This window comes from Sorex araneus, chromosome X, assembly GCF_027595985.1.
Source record: "Sorex araneus isolate mSorAra2 chromosome X, mSorAra2.pri, whole genome shotgun sequence".
Taxonomy (NCBI): domain Eukaryota; kingdom Metazoa; phylum Chordata; class Mammalia; order Eulipotyphla; family Soricidae; genus Sorex; species Sorex araneus.
The window spans coordinates 267,645,807-267,667,766 of NC_073313.1; the positions used below are offsets into that span (position 1 = coordinate 267,645,807).

The window sequence follows — 21,960 nt, forward strand, 5'->3', positions numbered from 1 at the left end:
GCTTCCGGCCTGCTGCCAACGCAGGTCTTGCCGTGTCCCCGTCTGTCCATACGGGGGTCCCCCCATGCCTGGCCGCCACTCGGGGCTTCCTGTGTCCCCGTCTGTCCATGCGGGGGGGTCCCCCATGCCCGGCCGCCGTGCCCAGGTTGATGAATCATGGGGGATATTCCAGGGGACTTTCCGCATCTGCTCGGGACTGTCACTGCTTGTGTGACCCGAGGGTTCGTGGTCAGAGTTCAGGGTGGGGTGTGGGTGCTGGTGGCGGGGAGGGCCTGGGTCGCCCCTGAGAGCTGCTGGACAGGCCGCTCAGGTCTTGCCCCGGCGCGCTGAGGCTGTGGGGGCAGGGACGCGCCTTCCCCCCCCCCGTGCCCGCCGCTTCTCCCGCACTCAGACTGGGGAGCCGAGAGCCTGACAGGGCGGGGCCTGGGCGTGGGCACGGCGGGCACCCTGGCTCCCGTGCGCGTCCAGGGCGCTGCAGCACAGACCCCCGGCCCTTCCTGCCCGCAGGCAGCACGTCCCCGTGGACACTCAGCTCCGTGCCGGGCCACCGCGGGGCAGAAGCGTCCCGAGTCCCGAGCCACGGGACGGTCCTCTCTGCCCAGGGGCATCGGCCAGGCCGGACCCACTTGGGACGGTCCCTCAGCCCCCTGCTGCCGCCGCCTCCTCCGCCCTCTGCCCGGCTGGTGTCCAGCTAGGAGGGACGGCGATCGGACAGTGACCGGCTCCGTGGACGAGGCTGAGCACGTGCGTTCAGGCGGGGCCGAGGGGGACACTGAGTCCGGCCATCTGGGTATCCACCTCCTGCTAGCACTGACCCCGCCGGGGGCTGTCCCTCACAGGCCCACCCATGACAGTGCTCTCCCGAGCACCCACCAAAGGAACAACGCGCGGAGTGGGCCGGACCGTGTGGGTCTGGGACCCGACACTCTGTGGAAGTTCAGATGCGTCTCTCAGGATTTGCACACACGCTGTGGACTGCCGGGCTCTAAACTGGGGGTCAGGGTATCCTAGAAGGGGGCCTGGGGCGGGAGGGGGGCCTGCGGGCCTGTGGGGTTGCGTATCTGCCCGCCCCTGCCATCTCGGGCTGGCGCCTTCCCCGCCCGGCGCCCCCCAGGGCTGAGTGTGGCGGCCCTGATGCCAGCCCAGGGCCCCGAGAAAAGCACAAAGCAAAGCCTGGACCTGGGGCATCCTGGGACACGGGACCGTGAGCTCTGGGGTCCCTGAGTCAGCTGTGCCTCTGAACACCATCCGCCAGCCAGTAGCTTACCTCCTGCGCCCGGCCGCCCCCGCGTTTCCCCAGAGCATCCACGAGTCAGTCATCAAGCTCTCATCGAAGGCCTTGATCAGGACCAGATGGCGGGCAAGTCACCGCGGGCCCCGGCGGGGGGCGGGTGAGAGGACGACAGAGATGTGTGTGGCTCTGGGGGTTCCTCAGGGGACAGAGATGTGTGTGGCTCTGGGTTTCCCTCAGAGGACAGAGATGTGTGTGGCTCTGGGGGTTTCTCTCAGGGGACAGGAGATGTGTGTGGCTCTGGGGGTTCCTCAGGGGACAGGAGATGTGTGTGGCTCTGGGGGTTCCTCAGGGGACAGGAGATGTGTGTGGCTCTGGGGTTTTTTCTCAGGGGACAGGAGATGTGTGTGGCTCTGGGGGTTCTCTCAGGGGACAGAGATGTGTGTGTCTCTGGGGGTTTCTCTCAGGGGACAGGAGATGTGTGTGGCTCTGGGGGTTCTCTCAGGGGACAGAGATGTGTGTGTCTCTGGGGGCTTCTCTGAGTGGTCTCCCAGACTGCCTGCGAGAGGGACCCTGCAGCAGAGGCTTTGCACAAGATCACACCCATCCTCCCCGGATCCCGGGAGCAGAGACACAGAGGCGGGTCGGGTCTGCCGTCCTGGCCCTGCTCTGTCTGCCTTCCTGGGAGACCGCGAGGGACCAGCGCGGACGCCACCACCTCCAGCACCATTTTGACCCCGAGCCCAGTGCTACACACCTTCCCGCCGTCCTTGGCCAGCTGCGGTGGCATCTGCACAGAGCAAGAGTCAGGAAGCCCGAGTGCCAGAGGCACCTTCAGAGGCACCGCGAGGGCCGGATGGCAGCGTGAGGCCACGCCACGGCGTGTGGAGAGCAGAAGGCACACGTCAGAGCCACGGACTCTCCTGGACAGAAGGGGTTACACGTCAAGGATCCGGATGGCCCGGATGTGCGGTTAGATAAGGTGCGGGGTCTACACAGGCTGGGAAAGTCCGTGACGGGAAGAATAAAATCTGCCGTTGATGGCAGCAGGAGCAAAGCGTCACCACGTAACCGAGCCCGGAGAGTTCGGGCCCCTGTGAACTGTGAAGAAGCAGCGCCGGAGGAGACGCAAAGTCAAACAAAACCACCCGGCACTGAGGCGGGCGGCCTGGCGTGGGGGGGCGTGGGGGGGGCAGCGGGATGGGCCCCACCTGAAAGGCTGAGCTCCCGACACGTGCACGCGGCTACTAAAGTCGCCTCAGGAGAGGAAATCACGGAGATGAGAGACAAATCACAAGCCGAAGACGCCCGAGCCCGTCGGAGAAGGGTCCCCCTGATGTGTCTTAAAAGAACGTTCATAGTTTTCAGGCCTGTCCGTGTTTACGAACGCGCCTGCCTACAGCCTGGCGTCCTTGTGGCTCGTCCAAACAAAGGAGCCAGACTTGGGGGTGGGAGGTGGGAGTCGGTATAAATATTTTGGAAAACGGCCGGCGCATCCCCCAAGAAGCTAAAAATAGAGCGATCCCAGGCTCCCGCGGGCCCACCTGGGCAGCTGCCGAGGAAAACGGAGCCTCTGACTCAGAAAGCCGCGTCCCCCGGGCCCACCGCTGTGGCCCTTGTAACAGCAAACACGGGGAAGTGACCCAAGTGTCGAGGGCAGAAGGGGACTCAGCGTGGCACAGCCGACGGGTGTCGCTGGGCTCCGGGGCAGGCGACTCTCGCCAGGCGCAGCTGCACGGAGGGCCCCAAGGGGGTGTCGTGGGGGGTAGCCGGGTGGAGAGAAAGCCCGAAGTTGGCTCCTGGCTGCGCACGCAAAGCAAAATGCAAATAAATGTCGGGTGCAGATGACACCGAGGGTCCCTGCCGGAGGGCGTGTGAGAAGAGCAGGGCGAGTTTTAGCGGGTGGGACAGATTCATTTCCTGGTTTTGTTTCTGGAAACATTTAAAAAAAAAAAAAGAAGGCACGGAAGATGCCAAGAATAAATATTAACACACACGCACATCCACACACACACACACATGGAAGGAGTTAGCAGTCCTGTTGATATTGTTCTGTTTGTGTTTTCTGGGCCACGCCCGGGGCCCGGGGCTTTCTCCTGGGGGGTCTCAGGGCCTCATGTGGCGCCTTGTATCCCCCCCACCATGTTCCCCCCACCGGCCAGGGGCCCTGAGCTGGGACCCTCGCTCACAGAGCTCAGCAGGGCCACAGCTGCTGTGTGTGAGCGTGGGTGACCCGGAGACCAGCCAGGACGACGGGACCCCCACTCCCACCCACACCCCGCGGCTATGTTGGCGCGCTCGCTGAGAGGTGAGCAGCGTGGGAACCGGGAAAGGAGGCCCGCGGGGAGCCCCGACCCTCCCGGCCTGGGAACCCGAGAGTCTGACACCCAGCTTCTCCCTGTCACCCGAGACCCCTCGTCACCTGGCTCAGGGCTCTCGTCCTGCAGCGCTGGAGGGGGAAGGGAATTGCAGGGGCCCGCCCTGGCTAACACCAGCTCCTGCTTCCCGCCTCTGGGCCAGCCCCCTGGGTGGCTGCCGGGGCCGCTGGACACGGGGCTGCGTGTCCTTGCGGCTGAGGCGGCCCCTGCAAGTACGCTGAGCCCATGTGGGGCCCCGGGACTGCCCAGAGGGACCCAAGGACAGAGTCGCAAATAGCTTCCACTTAGGATGCTAGTGGGGGGAACTTCAAGAGCAAGGACAGCAGGCCCTGGCCCGCGCAGGTCACCCGCCCGGCCCCGCCACTGGGCTCCTGAGGGCTGCATCAGCCTGAGTGACCCGCGGGCACGGGGGCTCTGGCAGGCGGTGAAGCAAGACGGTTTCTGCCGGAACTTACTCAGACAGGCGCCAGGGGAGAGGGGGCAGCGCATGCCCCGGAGAGCACGGGTGTCTCCAGGGCTGGACATGCGGGCAGAGGAAGCTGACAGGCGAGGCGTGTGCCCCAGGAACAGCAGGCCTGGGGCAAGCGGCTCCGTGAACGGCTCCCTGGTGACACCGTGGGGACATGAGCGCCACCATCCTCCTGCTGGGCAGACACAGGAGGACATGGCGGGGACAGCCCCAGACCCGCACACACACACTCACACACAGGCAGACCCACACACTCACACGCTCACACACCCATTCACACACAGACAGACCTGTACACTCACACATTCACACTCACACACAGGCAGACCCACACACACACGCTCACACACAGGCTGACCCACACACTCACACGCTCACACAGAGGCCGACCCGCACACTCACACACTCACACACACATTCACACACAGACAGACCTGTACACTCACACATTCACACTCACACACAGGCAGACCCACACACTCACACACTCACACACAGGCAGACCCACACACTCACACGCTCACACACCCATTCACACACAGACAGACCTGTACACTCACACATTCACACTCACACACAGGCAGACCCACACACTCACACGCTCACACAGAGGCTGACCCGAACTCTCACGCACCACTCACACACTCACAGACAGGCAGACCTGCATACTCACACAAAAACACACACACACTCACACACGCACCCACAGCAGACCCCCCTCGCTAGCCTCTGCTCTGTGTTTCCAAGCAGTGAGCACTGGCTGAGTGATGTCTTGGATCACTCGTTAGAAAGGGGTCTCTGTCCCCCACAGGCGGGAGGGGGTCTCTGTCCCCAGCAGGTGGGGAGGGGTCTCTGTCCCCAGCAGGTGGGGAGGGGTCTCTGTCCGAGCAGGTGGCCATGCCCCTCCGTCGGGCCCTGGACAGTCCCGAGACGTTGGTGGGGTTCCTTGTCCCTCGGCGCCCACTCCCCACTGCCTCAGTGCATTGGAGCATTCGCCCCCCCAGAGACCAGCCTGGGGACCCCAGTCTCTGCCATGAGCGTCCCCAAGGGGGACTCGCTGCCTCTCTGAGACCCTCTGAGGGCTCCTCACTTCCCGAATCAACGCCCCCCCCCCAGCCCCGTCCAGCCGCACAGCTGCTCCCGCCGTGGACCCTGCCCTGCAGCCAGAGCCGGCGTCCTCCATGCCCGCGCCTCCCTGTGACCTCTGCGCCGAGGCCGCATTGCCCTGCCCTGCCCCCGTGGCGTCCAGGCGGGACCTTCCCTGGCGCTCAGGGTGGCCCGGCTCTGGTCCCGCACTGTGGGAGTACTCCGGCCGGTGGGTCAGCGACAGGTTTGGGGCCACCTGCAGGGCTCCGGGCTCGCTCCTGGCGCTGTACTCAAGGGTCACTCCCGGCGGGCTCGGGACTCTGGTGGGTGCTGGGGGTGGGGCCTGGTCAGCCACAGCCAGGCCAGCGCCCTCCCCGCTACTCCGGGCCCTGGACATAAGGTTTAAAGCCACACTTGCGGCCAGAGGTGCCATGGCCAGTACAGCGGGAGGCTGCAGGGGCGGGGCGTGGTGGGGGTGGTCCCGCCCCATTCAGGGATGGAGCCTGGCCCAAAGGACCCGGCTCTGGCCGCTTCCCAGTGTGGGTGCCTGCATCGAGGGGGGGAAGGAGGGAGGACACGGGGGAGGGAGGACAGGGGGAGGGAGGACAAGGGGGAGGGAGGACACAGGGGAGGGAGGATGAGGGGAGGGAGGACAGGGGGAGGGAGGATAGGGGGAGGGAGGACACGGGGGAGGGAGGACAGGGGGAGGGAGGACAAGGGGGAGGGAGGACACAGGGGAGGGAGGATGAGGGGAGGGAGGACAGGGGGAGGGAGGATAGGGGGAGGGAGGACACGGGGGAGGGAGGATGAGGGGAGAGAGGACAGGGGGAGGGGGGTAGGGGGAGGGAGGACACGGGGGAGGGAGGATGAGGGGAGGGAGGATGGGGAGGGAGGATAGGGGGAGGGAGGACAGGGGGAGGGAGGATGGGGGGAGGGAGGATGGGGGGAGGGAGCAGGCGGCACCTGGGGCCTCTCTGGGTGTGGCCAGACTGAGGGCCCTGCAGGGGTGGGGGGTGAGGAACCAAACCCCCAGGACAGGCTTCACTCGGGGCGGGCAGCAGGGGCCGGACTTCCATTCACTGGACCTTCAGCCCATTCCGAGAACAAGGGGCCGCGTCTAGAGACACCCCAGGGCGCCTGGACCCTGACCCTCCCCGCAGGGCGCAGCTCAGGGGTCCCCTAGACTCAGCACAGCTAGTAACATGGAGCCTGTCAGGTCCCACCTTGCTCTTCAAACCCCGGAGAGGAACCAACCCTGTAAGGGCGCTGTTGGAATTCCCCGCGCCCACAGGGAACCCCGTTAGCCTCCTCCCCTCGGACTCCGGCAGCTCCCAGAAGCCCAGAGGCTGTGACCCGGTCTCACGGTGGGTGAGGACAGGCTGCCAGAGAGAAGCCCCCTGGGCCCCCCTCCAGCCCTCCCCGCCCCTCGCAGGCCGCGTGTCCAGGGAAACGCAGCCAGGGCACATCCAGGCCCTGGGCTTCCGGGAAGGACGCGGGTTCACGGGCCGTGAGCTCATGGGGGCCCGTGTGCGTCCCGAGGGGGCAGGCCTTTCTCTCTCCATCTGGAATTACAAGCGGGGAGGAGACCCCGAGGGCCGGGACCTTTGGCGCCTTCCGAGGAAAGGCCTCGCCGTCCAGGTGGCCGCTGAGCTGAGCCCGAGTCGCCCCCCAGCCCTGGGGCCTCCGCGTTCCCGGCACCACTGCCATTGGTCGGGTCTGATGAGAAACAGGTGCTGGGCTCGGGGCCCGGCTTGGCCGGCAACCGCACAAGGAACTCTTGGCCGAGCAGATGCCGGGAGGGACGGGAAGGAATGAGAACAGGATGGAGCAAAGAACAGAACGGGCTTCACGGCGGCTCTAATTTGGGACCGCCGTTCCGAGTGCTTTAAAGCGTGCGCTGGCTCTGGTTCCTGGAAAGGGTCGCTTAGCGTTCTGTTCCCCTCAGCTGGGTCTCAGGCCAAGAAGCAGAGACTCCCCGGATAAGGGGCAATCGGGACCCCCGGATAAGGGACAATCGGGGACTCCCCAGATAAGGGACAATCGGGGACCCCCCCAGATAAGGGACAATTAGGGACTCCCCAGATAAGGGATAATCAGGGACCCCCAGATAAGGGACAATCTGGGACTGCACAGATAAGGGGACGCTCAGGGACCTCCTAGATAAGGAGACACTCAGGGACCCCCCCAGATAAGGGGACACTCAGAGACTCCCTGGATAAGGGGACACTCAGGGACTCCCCGGATAAGGGGACACCCAGGGGCTCCTCAGATGAGGGGACTCAGCACTGGCTGTGTGTCCACGGGGCCAGGATGTGCTGCCCAGGCCTCGTCCTACTGGAGGCCTGGCCCGGGCGCCCGGCCAGCCTTGTCACAGGTCACAGTGTTAGGCCAGGACTGGCGAAGGCCCGGAGCGGGGAGGTGACTCTGCAGGCCAGGCATCAGGCAGGGCCCTGGGGAGGCCGTGGAGGCCGAGGTGAGTGTCCGAGGGCAGAGCTGCACATCCCCTTCCTGCCACAGCAAGATCCGTGGTTCTGGTTCTGACAGAAGCCACCGAGAGCTCAGCGGGAAAACTGTCCCCGGGGAGTGGGGTGTGGGCTGAGCCTGACCCCGCAGCTGTGGCCGTGGGTCTCGGCGCTGGCCCACAGTCCCCAGGTTCTGCCACATGTGCAAGAGTGAAAATAACTAAATCAGCAAAATGCTCAGACTCAGAGTTGGAAAGTAGAAGCGTTTATTGGAAACATGGGTCCATCTACACAGTGGAATACTACGCAGCTGTTGGGAGAGATGAAGTCGTGAAATTTGCTTATAAGTGGATGGACATGGAGAGTATCACGCCAAGTGAAATGAGTCAGAAGGAGAGGGTCAGACACAGAAGGACTGCACTCATTGTGGGATATAAAATAACGTAATAGGGGACTGACACCCAAGGACAGTAGACCCTAGAGCCAGGACGATTGCTCCATGGTTGGCAGCTGCCTCATGAGCTGGGGGAGAAGGCGGCTGGGATAGAGAAGGGATCACTGAGTCAGTGATGGTTGGAGGGATGCTCGGGATGGGAGATGTGTGCTGAGAGTAGGTGAAGGACCAAACCGTAATGCCCAAGAGTAGGGAGAGAGTAAGAAGGAAATTGTCTGCCATGGAGGCAGAGGGTGGGATGGTGTGGGGGTGGCGGGGGACACTTGGGGACCTTGTGATGGGGAACGTGCACTGGTTGGGGATGGGTGTTCGATCAGTGTATGACACTCAAACATGGAAGCTTGTAACTGCATCTCGCGGTGATTCAATGAAAACAAAAGTTTATCGGAAGGTAGAGGAGAAAGGAAAAGGGGCTCCCACGGGGGAGCCGAGCGCAGGAACGCCTGGCCAGCCGTGCGGGGACCGGGGCTCTGCGGGGTCTTACAGCAGAGCGGGCCTGTGCGTCACAGGATCAGGCCTGAGATGAGGGTGTGCTGCGGGCCTCGGGGCAAGCACTGCACTCTGCCTCCCTTCCAGCTTGGCAGGAACATTGCAGAGGTCCCGGGACCCGGCGCCTTTGCCGGCCACTGGCCTGTGCGCTGCCCACTATGGCCTCTGGTTGAGCCTCAGCTCGGGGCTGAACTCTATGAAGTTGGCCACTTGGTAACTTCCTGTTTATCAGAAAGAACCAAGGAATTCTCCAGAAGTCAGAAATGTCGGCTGGCCAGCCCAGAATGGGAGCTCCCAGCAGCTGGCGGGGAAGCTGAGGCCCCTCCTCCCAGGGCACAGACCACTGGTGCATGGATGTGCATGCCTGTACATGCCAGTACACACACATGCTAATGCTCCACATTGATGCACACATGCATGTCTACACACGCACATACAAGTGCATGCATACATGCACATACATCTACACATGTGCAGACACTTGATTGCACACATGTACACACATGTGTATGCACAGATGTGTGCACACAGCTGCTTGGTTGTGCACATGTACATACATGCTCACGTACACATGTGTGCACATAGACACTCTGTTGTACACATGCACATACATGCACATGCACATGTGTGTGCATAGACACTTGGTTGCACACGTGCACATACATGCACATACACACATGTGCACACAGCTGCTCGGTTGCACACATGTGTGCATGCATGCACATGCACACATGTGTGCAGACACTCATGCACTGATGTTCACGCTGTGTCCTGACCAGACCCTCTGCTCCTCTGCTGGCTGCTGGCATGGGGGCGTCAGTCTGGGCCACTCTGGTCACCCCGCTGACACCTGGCTGGGGAAGGCCCCGTGCCCAGCTGCAAGGTAGATGCTCCGTCTCCTCAGACCCCCTCCTGGGTCCTACAGCAGCGTCTCAGGCCCTGGGTCCGCTCAGCCGCCCCGGCAGAGCAGGCGTCTCTGCCTCAGACGACAAGGAGCACAGCCAGCCCTGCCCCGAGCTTCCCCAGCGCCAACTCAAGCCACAGAGACGCTCTCGGCCCCAGCTGCCTCTGGAAGGAAGAGACGTGCCCACGTGAGCTGCCACCCCACTCCAGGCCACGCCCAGCCAGAGGTGGCGTTTCTCACGCAGTCTGGCGACGGGCGCCAGCAAACGCCTGGCCCAGGGGGACGGGCACGCTCTCACCTGGCTGCTTTCCCCTCAGCATTGCTTGTACTTTTGTTTCTGCAGGGGGTGCAACCCAGTGATGCTCAGGGGTCACTCCTCGGCATCAGGGGTCCCACACCCTCCCCGCTGAGCTCTCCTCGGCCCCACCCTGCCCTCCCGCCCCCCCAAGCCCAGAGCCTGAGCCTGCACTGACCCCGGGCCCCCCCGGAGTGGAAGCTATGTTCCTGAGGCGACCTCTGACCCTGAGCCCGGCCTGTGGAGGGTCAGGGAGCCTTGCTGTGCCCTGGACTGCCTCCAGGCTGTCCCCAGCTCCTCGAGGCTGGTCTCCAGAGTCCCCAGCCCAGGGTACCAGGAACCCCCGAGCCCTCTGGCACTGCAGACTGGCCTCACGCCCGCCCTCCTCAGCCCCGAGAGGGCAGCAGGCAGAGGGGAGCAGGGCGGGGGTGGACGGTCCCTCCAGCTGGGGCGGGGAGAGGGCAGAATAACGGCTCTTCTGAGTCCTGCTGGGATTCGGGGCCCCTTCCCCACTGGGGGCCACCCGGGGGCTCGCCAGCACCGAGCGGGAGCGTCACCCCTGCACCTGGGGGTCCTGGTCCTGAGCAGGCCACAGAGGGGGCGGAGAGGACATGGGTGGGGGGGACACTGCAGGTCACAGAAGTCCCCGGGGCCGGCGGGAGCAGAAAGCCCAGTTCCCGCTGCCGTCCCAGCACAGCCCCCCGAGGGGAGAGGACAGAGGACGTCTGTCCTCCGCGGGCAGCTGAGGTCTCCGTGCTGGCGGCAGTGGTCACTCCGGCCCACTCCGGCCATCCGGCTCCTCTCCGGGAAGCAGGAAGTGACGCGTGGGCCTCGCCGGCCCCGCCCGGAATCGGGTTTCGGGGATCTGTGTTCTGTGAGGTCACGCTGGCCGCGGGCACCACCCCAGCCCATCCTCCTCTAGAACTGCTGACCCGTCCACAGCGCCAGGCTGAAAGCCCCGAGGCCGGCCAGGAGGGAGGGCTGGACGCGAGCTCAGGGGCAGGACAGGGTTCGGGGAAGGACGGGGGGAAGTGGGGAAGTGTCCGGCGCTGCAACCACGACGGAGGCCAGCCGCGGTCAGCCGAGCGCGTGTGCGTCCAGGGCCGGGAGGGAAGCGACCCCCGGCCACGCTGCCCTGGGCCAGGGCCACCCGAGGGGAGCCCTGGGTGGGGACGGCGGTCAGGGCGGTGAGGGCCAGGCCTGCACCGGGCTCGAGTCCACCGAGGCACAAAACTCAGCGAGACAGAAGTACTGAGCGGAGGGTCTTGGCCGCCTCGGACCCGGGACCCACCCCTGGGAGGGCAGAGTTGGGCTGGGAAGGCGGCGGCCAATCAGGACGTGACACTTTCAACAGACTTTATTAAAAAGTTTCTTTGTATAAATTTCCTAAAAATTTGAAAATTAAAATTAAACCCCCTCCCCCCGCACACACATTCCCGGGCCGCGAGTGGGGCCGTCCCCACGGCCCCGGCCGGCTGTCAGAGGCGTTGGGCAGGAGCTGCGAGCACGAGACCCCCGCCAGGACACGGGCCAGGGCGGGCGGGTCTGCTCATGGCCCTGAGGGGCCTTGGCGGGAAGAGGAAGGAGGAGCCGGCAGAAGCTTCTGGAAGAACCAGCACGGGGTTGTTCCGGGCCTGCCCCTGCCTGACAGAGGAGCTCAGGGGTCTGCCAGGGGGTCCCGTCCACGCAGCCCCCAGCGGGCGTGAGGATCCGACTTCCAGGGCACAGACATCCGTGGGGAGCCGGAGAACGTTGCTTCCACAGACACGTTTAGCACCAATGGGTGGGTGGGTGGGGGCGGGGTCAGCCCCGAGTCTGAGCATCCAGCCGCAGGAGCGGGTGCGGGTGAGGGCACGGTGCCCGCACTTCTGCAGACGGTCTCTTCCTTCTCCAAGAGGTATGTGTGCCCGGCGGGCGCCTAGGTCCCCAGCGCGGTGGCCATGCCCGACTTGAGCAGCCCTGAGCAGCGACAGGGCAGAGAGGACACGGGGAGACGCTCACTGAGCGGAGGCTGCCTTCCCGGGGCCCCTCCAGCCCTGGGGTGTGGCCGTCGCCCATGTGTACTAGTGAGAGGGACTCAGCAGCCCCAAGGGAGAAGCCGCCCGGTGACAAAATACATGAGGCGGGCTGGGGCGATAGATAGCACAGCGGGGAGGGCGTTTGCCTCAGGCACGGCCGACCCGGGTTCGATCCCCGGCATCCCATAGGGTCCCCCGAGCACCGCCAGGGGTGACCCCTGAGCATCACTGGGTGTGGCCCCTCACAAACATGGCTCTGGAGCCAACACTGAGAAGCAGGAAGTGACTCCCACGGCCTGTCTCTGCCCCCCACCCCCCTGCTGCACTTCCCACTTCTAAACGGCTAACGGCGGCCTGACCCCTCGCGCACGGAGACCCAGGCTCGGGCAGGGCCACTCACCGGGGCCGCAGACCTTCTCACACTCCGACTGGGAGTTGAACCTGTTCTCGTTGCCGCCGCAGCCGCCGTACCAGAAGCGCGCGCAGCTGCTGGTCTCCACGTCGAAGTACCACTTGAGGATGAATTTCCGGCAGGTGCCTATGTCCTTGGCCAGCCGGCATATGTCTGGGGGTCAGGAGAGAGCGGGGCTGGGGCTGGGGCTGGAGTGGCCAGGCACGCCACCCTCGCTCGGGCCTGACGCGAGGGGCAGCGGCGTCAGAGAGAAAGAGGGGTCTTCTCGGGGGACACAGCCAGGCCCCGGGACACACGGACAGACCATCAGCTCTGCTCTGGGACCCGGCACTCAGCGTCTTGGGGGGAGGGTTTGTTGAGCCCAGAACCCCCCACAGACACAGTGCTGGAGAGTCTGGGGGCACGGAAGACACGACGCTCGCTCTCCCCCTCCCCCTCTCCCCTCCCCCTCTACCTCCCACTCTCTCTCCCTTCCTCTCTCTCTCCCTCTCTCCATCTCCCTCTCCCTCCCTCTTTCTCTCCCTCTCCCTCTCCCTCTCCCCCTCTCACTCTCTCTCTCCCTCTCTCTCCTTCTCTCCCTCTCTCTCTCCATCTCCCTCTCCATCTCCCTCTCCCTCCCTCTTCCCTCTCACTCTCTCTCTCTCCCTCTCTCCCTCCCCCATGCTGGCGTGCTTGTCTCTGCAGTTCTTCCAATGCCAAATCCTCTGGGAAGAAATCAAATTATGCAACCCTAACTGGTAAGTGGGGCAAAGTCATGTTCAATGTCAGCAGAAAACAGTGGAGAGCAGGCTAGAGGGCAGATAGACTGTCACTGTCACTGTCATCCCGTTGCTCATTGATTTGCCCGAGCGGGCACCAGTAACGTCTCCATTGTGAGACTTGCTGTTACTGTTTTTGGAATATCGAATACGCCACGGGGAGCTTGCCAGGCACTGCTGTGCGGGCAGGATACTCTCGGTAGCTTGCCGGGCTCTCTGAGAGGGGCAGAGGAATCGAACCTGGGTTGGCCACGTGCAAGGCAAATGCCATACCCGCTGTGCTATCACTCCAACCCTGGACTGGAGCGAGGGCAGAAGGAGAAGCTAGGGGAGAAAAAAAAAAACACATGTGCGCACGTGTGTACATATGTGTGTATACACATGTGCATGCACATGACTGAGTGCCTTTGTGTCCCACCCAAGGACCGAGCAAGTCCAGAACAGGCCTGACCCAGGGTGGGGCCCCGCCGGGGCGGAGGGAACTGTCCCTTGCCAATCGGGGGTTTCTGCCGAAACATATTTCTGGTGGGACCCAGGCCAGGGGCGGGAGCCGGCGGCCAGCCTGGAGAAAAACGGGCGGGTTCTCGAGTTTTCTGGCCGGCTGCAGGCGTGCGGGGACAGAGAGCTGCTCCACCCTCTTTATCTACAAGTCGGGAAAGGGGGAACTTTGCCCGAAGCCCCCGAGTGAAGAGCGTTTCCGCAGGAGCAACTGTGCACTCGGACCCGCGCCCCGGCCCGCACCCGGCCCACCTCTGAGCAGGAGCCCGAGTCCCACCGAGTCCCCCAGCCCGCGGGCCTGAGCCCTCTCTGTGTTCACGCGGAGCTGGGCACATAGCCACAGTTCTGACAGGCCTCGGGGAGCCACGCGCAAGGCCAACACAAACGCTTTCCCATTGCCCCGCGTCTCGCTGGCCGGGGGCACAGCCCAGCGAACGGCCGCCCCACCCGCTCCAGGGCGCCCAACCCTCCGGCGGACGGTCACCCAGTGTCCCACTAGGGACGGCCAAGCCACGCCCAGCAGGCCGGCGAGGGGGCCAGCCCCCGCCGAGCTAGGGGTTGGGAGGCTGAGGGGAGTGAGGTACCCCGGGCCCGGCGGCTTTCCGGGCCGGGCCGGCTCCCATCTTGCCCGCACTGCAGACGCCTCCCCCACACCGGGCACGGAGGACTCTGTGGGGAGAGCAGCGCCCAGGGCCGCCGTGGGCAGTGCTGGGCCCGTCCCGGTGGCCGCGTGCAGCCAGGCCTCCTGCCCTGCTGTGACGGCCGCGCTGGCACGTACCTGCCTCCCTGGGGCCCGCCAGGTCTGGGCTGACCACAAGGCTGATGCTGGAGCCAGCGGCCGCCCGTCCGGCCTGAGGGGCTGCAGCCGGGCTCTTCTCTGCAGGAGGAAGCAGGGAAGGGAGCTGCCGCCATCCAGGCACAGCTGAGCCGGCCCCTCCCGGCCCAGTCCACGTGCACGGACCCCACTGAGGGCGGCCCTGAACCGTCCCCTGGGGTCCCCGTGCTGAGACACCACCTCAGCCGCGCCCTCCCGGAGCCAGCCTGGGGGCAGCTCCTGGACATGTCCCCTGGACACGCCAGGGTGCCAGGGGGCCGGGAGGAGGGGGCAGGAGGGGCGGGGCGTGACTAAGACACAGGGGTCTCAGACAGGACAAGGAGTGGGGAGACGGCAGGGGGGGACAGGGGACAGACGGAGGGGAGGGGTCGCTCTCGCCACCCAGCTAGATTCGGGCTCCTGAGAGGAGCCTGGGGTCCCCACTCGGACCCGGCTCTGAGACCAGGTGGGCTCCCGGGGTCGGCAGCTCCTGGGACCCTCCGGCCTGCTGCCAGCTAAGTCGACTGGAGCAGGACCCCAGGGCTGTGCCACAGGGAGCCACTGCAGACCCCCCACGCCTCCCCCACCCCCAGACCCTCCCTGCCCCAGGCCCTCCCCACCCACTCCCGCCTCCCCCTCCCCCAGCCCCTCCCCCACCCCCAGACCCTCCCTGCCCCAGGCCCTCCCCACCCACTCCCGCCTCCCCCTCCCCCAGCCCCTCCCCCACCCCCAGACCCTCCCTGCCCCAGGCCCTCCCCACCCACTCCCGCCTCCCCCTCCCCCAGCCCCTCCCCCACCCCCAGACCCTCCCTGCCCCAGGCCCTCCCCACCCACTCCCGCCTCCCCCTCCCCCAGCCCCTCCCCCGCCCCAGCCCTCCCCCACCCTCATGCCTCCCCCTCCCCCCAGCCCCTCCCCCACCCCCAGACACCCCCCACCCCGCCCCGTCTCCTCAGACCCCCCAGCCCGCCTCCTTACTGGTGCTGAAGGTCCCCTGGTAGACGGCGCGGACCTGGGCGCGCAGGTGGCCGAGCACGGAGACGCGGTACGTGTGCCCGGCCCGGAGGCCCCCGATGACGCGCTCGGTGCCCGAGAGGTTCTGCCTCAGGACCAGGGACTGGTCGAGGGCCGAGGTGACCGTGAGGTTGTAGGAGTAGGGCCCGGGGGGCTCGGGGGGATCCCAGCGCAGCTTGGCGCTGTTCTCCGTCACCTCGGACACCTGCAGCTCGCGGGGCGCTGGGCCTGCGGGGGGGCGCGGGGTGAGATGGGCGGGCGAGGGCGGGGCCTGCGGGGGGCGCGGGGTGAGGCGGGCGGGTGGGGGCGGAACCTGCGGGGGGGGCGCGGGGGGCGGCGAGCGGTGGGGGAGGGGCCGTGGAGGGAGTGGGTGCGGGGACGGGCAGAGTGGGCCGTGGGCATCCTCCGGGCCCCTGCGGGGAGCGCCCACCACCCTGCCCCTGCCTCTCCCGCAGAGGGCGCGGCCCCTCCCCCTGGGAATGACCAGGAAACTCCCAGGGGCACAGCTGGGGCCGCTGCCTGGCTGGACACACCGTGGAGACCCCAGGGCTAGCCTGGATCTCTCAGTGCCATGGTCCAGGGGCACGTTGAGCTTGAACCCCAACTTAGAAGCGACTGCTGGGCTCCCAGCTCCCCCCAGCAGGAGGCGCCTGCTCCCTCCCCTGCCCTCCCCTGCCCCTCCCCTTCTCCCCTCCTCCCCCACCCTCCCCCTGCCCCTTTCTCCTTCCTCTGCTCTTCCCCCCTCCCCTCCCTCCCCTTCCCCCTCCCCACCCCTCTCTCCTCTCCTTTCTCCCTCCCTCACCCTCTCCCTCCCTCCTCCCTAGGGCTCCTTCCTCATCCCTCTGTCTCAGAGCCGAGTGTCCTGCACGAGTGTCCTGCACGCTAGTCCCTGACACCCAGAGGGAATGAGGGGTCCCATGACCCCCCACGCTGCCCCTGGGGGGCCCTGAGGAGGTGCCATCCCCCCTGTCCCACCTGCCGTCTTGGCGCTGTCGGGCCTGGGGGAGGTGGGTCTGGCAGTCTGGGCGCGGGCTGGCTCGGGCTTGGGGGCCGCTGGTCTGGGCGCTGTCGGGGGTCTGGCAGCTGCTGGCTTGGTCGCCCCAGACGACTTCGCTGGTCCTGGTCTCACAGCCGTGGGGGTCCTGACGGGGGCCGCCTTCGTGGCCCCGGGTCTGGCGGGGGTGGCCTGCCTGGCTGCGGGCATGTGTGCGGTCACTGCCGGCCTCGCCGTGCTGGCCGCCCGCTCGGTCGTGGACATCGGCTTCCTTGTGCTCACAGGAGTGGAGGCAGCACTTGACGTGACATTACTTGGAACGTTTCTGTTGAAATAACAGAAGTAACGTCTTTCTTATGCAGTTTTGCCAGCAACTCAGTTAACAAGGACGCGCCTGTGAGCCCCGGGGCCGGCCGCCACTCCGCGCTCACAGCCTGTCTGACTCCCGGTGGCTCAGCGCCGCCCACACGACGTCCCTTCTCAGGGCTGTGCCCCCAGAAGGGGCCCAGGGCAAAAGTGACAGAACCGTTTCCAGGGAAGCCAAGCAGCCTCCAAACGCTCCTCACAGCTTCCGACTCATGAAGGAACGGCAGAGCAGTGAAAAGGGAGAGTATTAGCATCTTGCTGTAAGGGTGAGACAGTGCCTGACTCTCCTGAACAAAGACGCCAGCCGGGGGCCATACATCTCACTAGCGGCTGTGATCCAGACGCAACAAGAAGCCTCTCAGGAGACAGCACGGAACGACACATCTTAGACACGCCCCAGGCCCCAAGCAGGCTGTTTCACTGGGGCAACCAGGACGGGGGCGAGTGAGACCCCTCCCTGCCCCAAGGGAGCCAGCCCCGGCAGCCGAAAACCCCCAGAACGCAACCGCCGCCACCATGCTCACGGCCTCTCTCCACACGCTCAAAGGAGCCTCACCCAGGAGTGAATCTGTTCCTGGACATCTCATATTTTACACCACCGGTATACCAAGAGTAGCACACCACAAATGATGGGGTTGAAAGGAGAAGGCACCAATCTTAGGGGGAAATACATGCACTGTGCACTGTCATAGTACTGTCATCCCGTTGTTTATCAATTTGCTCGAGCGGGCACCAGTAACATCTTGATTGTGAGACATTGTTACTGTTTTTGGCATATCGAAACATGGGTAGCTTGCGAGGCTCTGCTGTGCGGGCAAGATACTTTCAGTAGCTTGCCGGGCCTCCGAGAGGGAGGGAAATATATACAGATATATATATATATATATATATATATATATATATATATATACAAGCACACAAGATTCAACCTTTAACATGTTATTAATCTCTTATATAACGGCTTAATGGCTCCTGGGTGAGACACAACTGTCTTCACACACTTTCCTCTAAGGAAACTTTCTTGAATCATTTTAGATTATCCGTAACAAGCAATACAAAATAAATTACTTCGGCTCTGCTTTGGGGGTATGGTTTGGGGTTCGGGATGGAAACATTCGAAATATGGTGGTGGGAAGGTGTCATGGTGGTGGCATTGGTGTTTGAATATTAAATGTAATCATATACTGTGAGCAACTTTTAAAAATGAAACCAAATTTTAAAAAATCAACACACAAAAAAGACAGCCAGTGGAAATAAGGGCGTGTGGCCCACCGCCTGCCACCTGTGGCCCCTCCGCCCATCTCTCATGCCCGGACCTTTACCACGTGACGGGCCGACCCTCCCTGCTGGCTGCACCCTCAGACCTCGCCTTTGTGGGTGCTCGGGTCCGGGAGCCTTAGGGAAGGAGAGAAGGTCCAGCCGAGACCCGAGAGAGGCCAGCTTCTCTCCCAGACTGCCCGCTGGGCAAAGCCAGGCTCGCTGACAGGAGAAGGACGCAGAGCTGAGGCCTCCCGGGCCCCATGCCCTGCAGGGAGCCGCCGACAGACATGAGTGACTGCAGGTTGAGACTCTGGCTGGGCCGGACCCAGCCCCGCCCCCCCGCCCCCATCGTGGTCAGACAAATGGCGGCACTGGAGCCTCTGGGTTGGTCATTTGGGCTGCCCGGCTCAGACAGCAGCTCTGAGAAGGAAGACCCTCCACCGCGGTACTTCTGACTTCCGGGTCAAGTGCGGGCAGGGGCCGCAGCCTGCCCACCCTCCAGGCCACCACGAGGAGACCATGGTCACTTACATAATCACCCCTCGGTGGGGCGAGAACTTCACAGCTGTGTTGGCCGGCTGGTCCTCTTGGAACCAATCACACTGCTTCCTGAGCTCCGGGGACAGGTGAAAGGCGTTCTCACCTGCGCGGAAGAGGCGGTCACCTCCGGTCAGAGCCTGCTGGTGGGCCCGTGGACAGGTATACGGGGGTCCCGGGAGTGCGTGCGGGATGGATGCTCGCAGACAAAGCAAGCACAGTGCTTTGAGAGCACTCGGTGCACGCCGCTGGCCACGGGGCAGCCAAAGGACCTCCCTCCCCCTGGGGATCGGGGGCCAGGCCAGGGGGCTGCTGCAGGGGAGGTGAGGCTCAAGAAGATGGTCACAGCGTTGAGAACTGCCCAGCTCTTGTTGTCTTTCTATTCTGACTCACGTTTCCTCCATGTCTGACACGACTTTAGTGTATAACCCAGATGAACCTGGGGGTGTCTCTGGGCCGACCCGCCACCTGTCCTGGCACTCGGACTCGGGCCCTCCTGCCCCGCTATCTCCCTGGACGCCCCTTCCTGCGGCCAAGACACTCCCCGCCCCTTCTCAGTGCCCTGCTCACTCGCAGCCTCACAGACCCTGTTATCCGTGTTGCGATGGACATGGTGAGTCCGGCCAGGGAGCACTCACGGGCAAAGGGAGCACCAGCAAGGCCTGGTCCGAAGCAGCACACAGGCCTCGCAGGGCCCGCTGTGCAAGGCTGGCCAAGCCCAGAGCCACGGCGCCTTCTAGAAGCTTCCCTGAGGCCCCATTGGGACTCTCGAAGGACAGACCAGCCTCCTCCTCCAGGCGGGATACCCACACATCTGGCCCGCGCCCCCTGATCTCGCACTCTTTGGGGGACTGTCTGGGGCTGGGAAGGAGACCCCCACGTGGTGGGATCAAGGTGGCCCAGGGGACCCGCGTCTGCGGCTTCTCTGCAGCCCATGGAAGGGCAGAGCCGGGTGCTGGCGCCCCAGCCGGGTGGGGTGCGGGCTCGCCCTCTGACCTCCCCGCCCCCGCCCCCGCCCCGCCCCCCGGCCTGCGCCGGACACTCACGGCCCACGAAGGAGGGCAGCAGCCGGCCGAAGCGCAGCAGCGGCTCCTCGCCCAGCTCGCCCGCCTGGTCCACGAGCTTGAAGAAGACGTCGCTGGGCTCGCTGGCGAGGGCCTGCAGGTCCCCGACGTTGAGCGCCCGGCCAATGCCCAGCGTGACGAAGAAGTAGCCCTTGCACCGGGCCCGCAGCACGGCGGCCTGCGCCTCCCGCAGCTGCTGGCCCCGCACGGCGCCCGTCAGCAGCAGCACCACCAGCCGCAGGCCGCGCGGCTGCGGCGCCCGCTCCAGCACTCGGCCCACCGTGTGCTCGATGGCGCGGCCCAGCGCGCCCGTGCCCTGCAGCGGCCGCAGCCCGCGGCCCAGGAAGGCCAGCAGCCGCTCCTTGGAGCTGAAGCTGGTCAGCGCGACGTCCACCTGCACGGGCGCCACGCTGGCGTTCCCCGCCGCCCCGTGGGGCGCCTGCTGCACCACGGCCACCCGGGCCAGGTGCGGCGAGCCCTTGGGGTCCGGGCTCAGCTCCAGCTGCCGCACCAGGTGGGCGACGTACTTCTTCATCTCATTGAACTGGAACAGGGTAGTGGTCTCGGAGCTGTCCAGGATGAAGGCCACGTCCATGTCCATGTTGCTGCCCGCCGCCCTCCGGTCCCGGAACACAGGTTTCCAGCTGCCAAAGCCGCAGGACGGGTCGATGTTGCAGACGTCTGGGGGGGAGAGGAGGCAGCTCAGCCCGGGGGAGGGGGGGGGGAGACGGGCCAGCGGGCCAGGCTGCAGCGACACGCTCTCGGGCTCCGAATGAAGCAGCCATGCAAGGACCCACACGCCTGCACAGATGAGGCCTGGGCTCGACCCACAGCCACACACACACACACACACACACACAAGCACACATGCTCACACACACGCGTGCACACACACATAAGCATACATGCTCACACACATGCACACAAGCACACATGCTCACACACACACAAGCACACATGCTCACACACACACGCACACACATAGGCATACATGCTCACACATGCACACACAAGCACACATGCTCACACACACAAGCACATATGCTCACACACACATGCACACACACAAGCACACATGCTCACACACACGCGTGCACACACATAAGCATACATGCTCACACACATGCACACAAGCACACATGCTCACACACACAAGCACACATGCTCACACACACGCACACACATAGGCATACATGCTCACACATGCACACACAAGCACACATGCTCACACACACAAGCACATATGCTCACACACACATGCACACACACAAGCACACATGCTCACACACATAACACACACGCACACTCACAAACTCATACACACAATAGTACAGGAGGTAGGGCACACACTGTCATGGATGAGGCCCTTGATCCACATATACACACACGCTCACACACACTCTTACACACTCACACACAACTCATACTCACACACACACTCATACACACATTCACACACTTCATACACACAGCACTCACACACACTCTTACACACATACAACTCACACTCACACACTCATACATTCACACACTTCATACACACAGCACTCACACTCACACATACTCACATAGCATTCTCACATATACACACACCCACACAAACTCTCACACACACATGCTCCATCTCTCTCACACACGCACTTGATAGCACAGGAGGTAGGGCACTCTCTTTCACGGATGAGGCCCTGGGCTCAATCCACAACGCCACACACATACACACATGCACACGTGCTCACATATATACACACACGTGCACATGCTCACATGAATACACACACACACACACACTCCTTAGCACAGCAGGCAGAGCACTTGCCTCACATGTGGGCAACCTGGGTTCAATGCCCGGCATCACACAGGGGCCCTCCAAAAAATCTTAGGAACCGATCCCTGAGCACAGAGCTGGGAGTACACCCTTAGCACCACCAGTTTTGGTCCCCAAACCAAAATAACAATAGCACAGTGCAGAGAGTCTGGAGGTAACTGGGCACGTGCAGACCCTGAGCGTGCCCGGCCTCGCTGACCCTCCCAGGGCCCCTGGGTTGGCTACAGGCCCTGAGCACCTCAGGCATCTCCATTATAGAAACGTAATCGAAGTAACCAGAGTGAGGAAAGGCGGGCTAAGCGCCTGCGCCAGGACCGTCACCCCTCTGAAGGCCGCGGGGGGCCTTCCCTGCACTGGCCGCAGGAGGGGCCGGCCCAGGGTGTGCCCGCGGCTCCTTACCCAAGCACACGTGGCAGGTCAGCACCTTCTTCAGGAAGTCCCCGAGGTCCCTCTGCGCGGGCAGGACGAGTGTGTGGCCCACAGCTGTGTTATTGATCTGCCAGGACGGGGCAGGGGGTGGGGGGGCCCGTCAAACCAGCTTCCGAGAGAGGGGGACATGTACCTAGCAGGGAGAGGGGCTGGCAGCCGGAATGCACCGGAATGCACGGGCTTTTCTGAGCTGACCCGGGGTCAC

The 21,960-nt window shown here is 64.2% G+C and overlaps 1 protein-coding gene across 1 annotated transcript in view; it reads right to left on the reverse strand.

Annotated features, from left to right (window-relative positions):
* Positions 1 to 11,110: 11,110 nt before the first annotated feature.
* The window catches only part of COL6A3 (collagen type VI alpha 3 chain), a 62,616-nt gene continuing 51,766 nt past the window's right edge, over positions 11,111 to 21,960 (reverse strand). The window contains exons 37-44 of the mRNA XM_055123006.1: positions 21,726 to 21,822; positions 19,484 to 20,182; positions 18,432 to 18,543; positions 16,256 to 16,599; positions 15,245 to 15,508; positions 14,233 to 14,331; positions 12,187 to 12,351; positions 11,111 to 11,727 (exon numbers count right to left, since the gene is read on the reverse strand). Coding sequence (XP_054978981.1) covers positions 11,687 to 11,727; positions 12,187 to 12,351; positions 14,233 to 14,331; positions 15,245 to 15,508; positions 16,256 to 16,599; positions 18,432 to 18,543; positions 19,484 to 20,182; positions 21,726 to 21,822 — 1,821 coding nt within the window. The 3' untranslated portion in view covers positions 11,111 to 11,686. The remainder of the gene's footprint in view (positions 11,728 to 12,186; positions 12,352 to 14,232; positions 14,332 to 15,244; positions 15,509 to 16,255; positions 16,600 to 18,431; positions 18,544 to 19,483; positions 20,183 to 21,725; positions 21,823 to 21,960) is intronic.